This window comes from Daphnia carinata, chromosome 3 (assembly GCF_022539665.2).
Source record: "Daphnia carinata strain CSIRO-1 chromosome 3, CSIRO_AGI_Dcar_HiC_V3, whole genome shotgun sequence".
Lineage (NCBI taxonomy): Eukaryota > Metazoa > Arthropoda > Branchiopoda > Diplostraca > Daphniidae > Daphnia > Daphnia carinata.
The window spans coordinates 2650692-2658742 of record NC_081333.1 but is presented as its reverse complement, the minus strand read 5'-3'; the positions used below and the strand labels follow the sequence as shown (position 1 = coordinate 2658742).

Here is an 8051-nt window from a genome sequence, read left to right as displayed (position 1 = left end):
ATGGCAGTATCATACGATGGCGCCAACCGCACGTTGACTTGTGAAAGCAAGTCGTTGTCCATTAAAATTATATTCGAAGTGTTTCTGACTATTGACAATCCACATTGATTACTTGGAAAGGCTGACTGACCTTCATTATGGTATTTGTTATTCAAATGTTATTTAGATTGCATTTTCCTAGGGTTCATTTTTTTTTCACGTGATAGCCTCCCAAAAGTCCCAAAACTGCACAGGTTAAGGGAGACATTCGAAACTTTTTCACGTCAATCTCCTCGAAAACTTCGACGTCCAAGTCACCTGGATCTGCTCCAGCTTCAAAGGAAGAAGATGGTGGCAAGAGGAAGAAGAAGGCTATGGTTCTTGTTGATTCAACAGATTCAGAATCAGAAGTACCGTCTCGGTCATCTGCTTCCACCAAGAAGCCAAAATTGGATGAAAAACCAAAGAAAGAAAGTGTGGCCATAGCCACAAAATCCAAAACAAAAACTTCGATACCTGAAACCCCACTTCAACCTGTCGACATCAGCTCGGTGTTTGGCAATAAGCCCATCAAAAGGGACATCCCAGAGAAAAGGAAAAGAACAGTTATTGAAGATCACGATGATGAAGATTTTGAAGCTACTCTTCAGCAGTTGGATGAAGCCCCATTAACAAAAAAATCAAAAGTATTGGAAAAGAACAAATCAGTTTCTCCAGCCACAAAAGAGAAAGCCAAGTCTCCTGCGAAAGAGGAGAAATCCAAGTCTCCTGCAAAAGAGGAGAAATCCAAGTCTCTTGCAAAAGAGGAAAAAAACAAACCTTCTGCTAGTCTGCCTTCCAGAAATGGGGAAAAGTCTTTAAAAGAATCGACGCGAATAGAAATGAAAAAGGAAACGGTATCAGACAAGAAGAGAAAAACATCCGATGAAGCAACAATTCCAAAAAAGAACACCCCTACAAAGGATACCAAACAAAGTGAAGGGAGCGACAAAAGATCTAAAAAAGAGCTTCAAGAATTAGACTCTAATTCAAATAAAGCTTCACCTCCAAAGTCAAACAAAAAGATTAAGCCTGAGCCAACAGTTGTAAAAGAAACTCCCAAAAAAAGAACTGCAAGTCAAGATGATGATCCAGATGTCATAGACTCACCAGCCTTCGATGCCATCGAAAAAAGGAAAGAGAAAGCTGAAAATTACAAAAGATTCCTGGCATCTCGTAGAGATGGGGGAGCGAAAAATCCCGGCAGTAAATCTATACCGGAGGTAATAAACCTAGGAGATTGAAAGATTGCGGTATTGTTAATAGGTTTCTATAAGGATGTTCTTATTTATTTTCTATTCCCTCAGGGAGCACCGGGATGTATGACGGGCTTAACCATTGTCGTAACAGGTGTTTTGGAATCCTTGCAACGTGAAGAGGCCGAGGACCTCGTCAAGAAATATGGCGGTAAAGCCACTAAATCTGTCAGCAAAAATACATCATACATCTTAGCCGGAGATGATGCCGGCCCTGCTAAGCTGTCGAAAGTAAGCCCTTCACCTGGTCCTTCACACAAGATTTCAATGCAGGCTGACAGACACAAGAGACAGACAGTTGCTCTGATTTCGAGAGCACATTCAACCGATCCTTCTGGTTCATTTTTCGCCCATTCATTCTGAAGACGCAATGATGTAGGTGGATGCCACTCACATTGTCGAATTCTGGGTTGGAAGGAACAGAACAATCGGCATTTCCACTCTATTCATATGAGAAATGCGAAGCTACGTTTAATATTGATCTTGATGTGCTTTGAGGATGGATTTCACTCTCGAATGCCTTTGTCTCTTGACGCACGCTCATTAGAAACTATTTAATGGTTTTTTTTTTCTATATTATTCTTTAAATTTCAGGCTCAAAGTATGAACGTGCCTATCATCAGCGAAGACGATTTTCTGAAAATGCTTGCTACAAGGAATGCGGCTCAAGGATCAAGTTCCCCGGCCGGCAAAAAAGTACCCACTACACCGAAGAGTAAAGCCACGACGTCTAAAAGCATTAAATCGGAACCAGAGCGTGTCATAACCAGTGTTGCTACTCCAACCAAAAAAAGATCACCTGATACGAAGAAAATCGATTCGAAACCAAAGGCCAGTAGCAGTAGTACTACCCCAACGAAGAAGGTGGAAGCCCATCGCAAGAAGCCAGATGAAAGTGAAGGAAATGGTGAAGCCAAACTGCCCTGGGTCGACAAATACAAACCAACCAACTTGAAACAAGTGATAGGTACAGTAGGGTATTTTTTTTTTTATTCGAGTTAACTCATTCCTGTTACGTTTTATATTGGAATTGCAGGAATGCACGGAGACCGGAGCATTGCTAAAAAATTGCTTTACTGGTTGAAAAGCTGGTACGATAACCGCAGTAGTACCAAGAAACTCACCAAACCAAGTAAGTTGGATTAGCTTAATTAATTGATATATCAAAGAAAATGACACGTTAAAAGAAGAAGAAAGTCAGTGGATTAAAGATAACCTTACAATTGCTTTTGGTGTGTAGGTCCCTGGTCGACCAATGACGACGGAGCCTTCTTCAAAGCGGCTCTTCTATCCGGCCCACCTGGCATCGGTAACCGAGATTCTCCCTTTTATTTTATTCTTTTATCTCTGTGTCCGCTAGATTGACATTCGACCTAGCCCATAGGGTTATGTTCTTCGCAAAAGACACGTCATTATCCCCCTCCCATTCCGACTTTGGGAATGTGACGCCATTTTAAGCGTGTCCAAACACTTTGTGCGTGGGTGGATGGTTTGGGGGGGAGGGAGATAATGAGGAATGTTGTTCCGGACTCGTGAACCAGAATCCTCCTAGCTATGGCCGTCCATGTTTTATTAAAGCCAGCAAAAGAGAGAAGAAGAAAATGGGCTTTTTTTTTTCTTTCTCCCATTTATTTGGGTCGGCAGCCGTTCTTAGTATGCTCTCCTTTGCTCTTTATTGATTTTATTCCCCTCAGTTGTGTGTGTGTGTGTGTGTGTGTATGGGGCCTTTTTCCTCTTGATTACCTCCAGCAACTCGCCACAGCTTCCTCTTCCCCACTACGTCTCCCCCCCTTTAAGCCCCTCGGCAGCCTATAGACTGCTACTCGTCCGTTTCTCATTTCTAATAACTCTTGTAGTAGGATAGCTGATGTTTCAGCTGCCGCCCTCCCTTCCTCATCCGCCACCCCTTTTATTTATATAGAGAGACAGAAGCTATACGCGCGTTTAATCAAGTCAATTCCACATTTAATCGGCTGACGGGTCGTTGTCATTGTGCGAACCAGAGTCACGTTTCAATCACATTGCTTTTCGCTTTAGTCATCCGAAGCGAAATGTCTGAGAAAAATGTTGGGAAGTCCCCGCAGTCATCCGGCATTTGCGGATCGATACTCTTACCCTCCCCTCAGACACTTGATGGAATTGCTCATTAAACATTGATTTATCTTTTTTACAGGCAAGACAACGACCGCCCATCTGGCGGCGAAGGAGCTCGGTTACGACATTGTTGAAATGAACGCTTCGGATACGCGTAGCAAACGTCTGCTGCACGAGCACGTGCAGGAACTGATGTCATCGCAATCGTTGGCGACGTATGCTCACGGCTCAGCACAGATTGAAGGTGGCCGCAAGCGGGTGCTCGTCATGGACGAAGTCGACGGTATGGCCGGTAATGAGGATCGCGGCGGCATTCAGGAATTGATCGGTCTCATAAAAACGGCCAAGATCCCGGTGATATGCATCTGCAACGATCGTCAGCACCAGAAGATCCGCAGTTTGGCCAATTATTGCTACGATCTCAAGTTTAGCAAGCCGAGGATCGAGCAGATCCGCGGAGCCATGCTGAGCGTCTGCTTCAAAGAAGGCATCAGCCTGAAACCGGAGGCGCTCGACGAGATCATCATGGGAGCCAATCAGGATGTCCGTCAAGTTCTCCACCACTTGTCGATGCTGGCCTCTGACAAGAAGACGCTGTCGACGGAAAAGGCCAAACTGGAGGCGTCGAGGAGCAAGAAGGACATGAAACTCGGTCCTTGGGAGGTGGTCAAAAAGGTCTTTTCGGCCGAGGAGCATCGCGGCATGAGCATCCACGACAAGATGGGCCTCTTCTTCCAGGACTACAGCTTTGGCCCGCTCTTTGTCCAAGAGAATTACCCGTACGTGGTGCCTCATGCGGCTAAAGGCAACGCCATCAAGACGTTGGACCTGTTAGGACGTACGGCTCACTGCATGTCTCAGACGGACCTGATTGAAAAGGTTATCCGGTCGCAGAACGCCTGGAGCTTGTTGCCCGTCGAGGCTGTTTTCGCCAGCGTCGTGCCCGGCCAGTTGATGGAGGGCTACGTCGGCTCCAAGATCGAGTTTCCCAGTTGGCTGGGCAAGAATTCACGCCAGAACAAAATGGATCGGCTCCTGCAAGAGCTCCAGTCGCACATGCGCCTCCGCATCTCCGGATCGAAGCGCGCCCTCAACCTGGACTACCTCCCGCACGTCCTCAGCTCCATTGTCGGCCCTTTGAAACGATGCGGAGCCGACGGAGTCGAAGAGGCAATCCGGGCCATGGAAAGCTACGATCTGATGAGGGAGGATCTCGACTCGCTCCTCGAGCTGGCTCAATGGCCCCATAAACCCGACATCATGGCCGGTAAATATGATATCAAAAAATCAAGTCACAATAGAGAAGTCCCTTTTCTTTCCTTTTGATCTTGATACATTTTTTTTTTTTTTTGTTTAATCCCTTTTTTTGTACAAGATCTTAACTGCAACAAATTTGGGGGACGATCCGATAGTTGAATGTTTTCCTATATTTTTTTTATTAACAAAAAAAAAGGGGGGAAGAGATATAAAAAGCCAAAGGGCTCCCAAGTGGCTCGCTCAGCTTGTGCTTGTACCTCTCCACTCTCGTTCGCGGTGTTCAGAGTAAAAAAAAAGAAAAGCTTCCTTTTTTTTCCCACTTTCCCGCAGTTGAGCATTGCTGATGGCTATGCACTGACCCCATCAGCCCGATTGGAATATTTGATCTTTTTTTTTTTTTAGCAGGGCTGATTCGATGCTGATGTAGCTAGTCTCAATCCCTACAAGATATATAGATAGGAGAAAAGAAACAATTTCAAGTACAGGGGGTCCCGTATTTTTCTTTTCTTTATTGTATCGATGTGTTGATGTCGTGGGATTTATCGCGCGATTTAAATGTTTAAATTTATTGCTATTTTTAAAAAATGCAGGAATCGAAGGTAAAGTGAAGGCGGCCTTTACTCGAGCTTACAACAAGGAAGGCCACATGACGCCGTACGCTGTCGTGCAAGTGAAGAAAGGACGATCGAAGGACACAGCCGACGATCAAGAAGCCCTCGTAGATGAGGATGGATTGGCCGAGGAAGACGACGATGAGGAACAGAGCGAAGATCCATCGCTGGACGCAATGATCAAAGTGAAGAAGGAAACGAAAAAGACGGCCGCCGCATCCGCAGCAGTCACGGGTAAGAAAAAAGCTCCAGCTGCCACCAGAGGTCGAGGTGGAGGCAGTCGAGGAGGACGCAAGAAAGCTGCTGAATAATTGACCGTGTGTTCTTGCACCAGTGAGAACTCCGCTGCGTTTTTTTTTTTTTGGCGGAGGGGGGGGGGAGGAAAAAAAAAAAAAGAGAGAGAGACTGCTACTGCTGGCATATTGCATCCTTAATGAAACTTGGCTCTCAATCTAATGGGACGCAGATGGGGGGAACGTACACACAAACTTACCCATTACTCTCCAGAGGGAGTAGGAGGGGGGTCTCTCAGAGCAAAAGACTATTTGCTGCTTTTGGTGGGATGAGTTAGGAAAAAAAAAACGGGGGAGAAGAGATTACACAGCACACGGGCTGTTAAAAAGACGAGGCTAACACACCCCCCGGTTTTCCTACTATATTTTATAGTTGGCTGTTGATTGGGTCAATACCTTTCTCCCCGTCGTGTGTCCCGTGCCTTTTGTTTTCGATTTTTTCCTTTTTTTTTTCCGGTTGAAATTGTAGGTGGCGAAATGAAGAGCCTCGTAGTAGAAATTTCATGGAATCATTGGCCCTAATTTTTTCCTTCGCCCCTTTTTTTCTGTTTTCATAATGTTGTAAAAAAAAATAATGAGCTGAGCAAACAACAAGTTCTACTCTTGCATAAACGTACGTCAAGACGCGTGACGAAGTGCTGCTGTAGACTGAACGTTATTCAACATTGAAAACGTTTTCACGGAACCCTGTCTAGAAGTCTGTGCGCTCTTGTTTTGTTTTTTTTTGTCTTCATTCGTCTGGAATAATATTTCAGACGAAATAACAAAAAAAAACAAGAAGGGAAAAGGTATTAATGTCACATATCGACTCTCAGATGTGCTTCATCGCAACGCCCGGCTTGCATATTGCATCGTGAGTACAGTGGGTGTGTATGCGACAGTCCTAAAGTATTATATTATACAACATATATCTACGGAATGTGGCAATCCCCCCCTTCTCTTTTTTTTTTTTTTTTTTTTGTTTTATTCCCTTTTTTTTTGTCGGATGCTCATATCTCGAAAGGGGCAAAAAAAAATGCAGGCACGAAAAGCGTTTGAATTTATGGAACTCTTCTGGTGACGTGGGACATCCAAGGCAAACAACACACACGTATATATAATGATATAGTATAAAGTTGTAGGTACGGAATTTTCGGAGAGAAAATGAAGAGACCTAAAAAGCGAAACGTTGTCATATTCGGGACGGATGGCAAAACTAATGAAAAGTTTCGCTTCTACTTGCAAGAGTTTTGTGGGCCCGAAAAAACTATACCACCCGCCAGTCTGTGTATCTTTGCTTGCTATTACTTACTATACGGGGAGGACTCTTGTAGACAACACCAAAGAGCCACGTAATCCAATAGACGCAGAGACCTCTTCAATATGACGGACGCGTGTGTGGCTGGGATGTATCTGCAGGAGAAAAGAAGAAGAAGAAGAAAATTGATTTGGAACATAAGAGGACACCCCCTCGTTGAGGTATATTGCTCTATATACGTCCAATTACGTCCTACCTTATGTTCGTTTGATGTTGTTTGCTATAAAAAAAAAAAGGAAAATACTATTGGTTTTTCTATTTAGGATGTATACAACGTTTGGGCGCGGAGGGGAATGAATTATCAAAATATCATCCTGGATGACGTTTTTTTTCACGCGAAACTTAATTACGTAAGTATCGATTTCCAGGTAAAATTCCTTCTGAATGATCTTTTCTTTGTTGAAAAATAACTTCCAGTAGTGACACGTGGATGTTTCGGCTAACTTTAGTAGCTATTCTTACGGTAGACACATTCATCTCCTAGCCCAAAAGAGCCGTCCCTTTTTTTTTTTTTTATAGGCTGTTGCCGTGTAGCGTGAAATAGACACTAGGATACATCGGAAAACAAGGCGCCACATACAACGTCCTCCTCCCCGTCCCCACGCGCGTTCCCGGTTTATTGATTTATATGTATACACGTAACAGACGGAGATGCCAGTGTGTGAGACGGAAGCTGGATTAGTGGTAGTACAACAGAGAAGCGTGTGCCATTCCAAATGATTCCTCTTTTTCGTTTATCGTTGGGCAATCGTCTCCACTAATAACGGCAAGCTCCTCCCACATTTCAATCAAATTTTCAGTTCGTTAAGTATTACGAGTTAAAAAAAAAAATGCTTTTTTTTTTTTACGCAATCTTTTTACGATTGAATTATTGCATCAAACAGATTTTTCCTAAAGACATTTTTTTTTTCGTTTTGTTTACAAGAACACAGGGAAATAAAAAGCCCGCGGGTCACGCCGCTCTGCGCCGACTCCGATTACTTCCCTTTGCACCAACCCTCCTTTTTTTCGGTTCGAAAATGCATTTTACTTGGTATAAAAAGCAGTATAAAAGTATATAAATCTTATGTCTTGAGCTGTATAGACAGGCGGGAGGATAGGGTTTGAACGCTGAGGGGGCCTGCTGCACGCCGAAAGATAGAAACTCCTCAAAAGCCGAGCCCATCAAAAATGAAATGTAAATGAAACAAGGATCGACGGAGCGAAATACTTCTTAAATCGTCAC

General features: G+C 44.0%; 1 protein-coding gene and 1 long non-coding RNA gene across 2 annotated transcripts; both read left to right on the top strand.

Annotated features, from left to right (window-relative positions):
* On the top strand, positions 1-6153 carry LOC130693417 (replication factor C subunit 1-like). The gene is made up of 8 exons (XM_057516547.2): positions 1-140; positions 207-1241; positions 1326-1505; positions 1869-2241; positions 2311-2406; positions 2515-2583; positions 3448-4635; positions 5216-6153. Exons 1-8 carry the CDS (start codon positions 138-140, stop codon positions 5545-5547), a joined length of 3276 nt encoding a protein of 1091 aa, XP_057372530.1. The 5' UTR covers positions 1-137; the 3' UTR covers positions 5548-6153.
* A 453-nt stretch (positions 6154-6606) lies between these two features.
* Positions 6607-8051, top strand: LOC130693475 (uncharacterized). Its single transcript, XR_009420725.1, has 3 exons — positions 6607-6987; positions 7090-7837; positions 7911-8051. It is a non-coding gene; the product is annotated as an uncharacterized LOC130693475 (long non-coding RNA).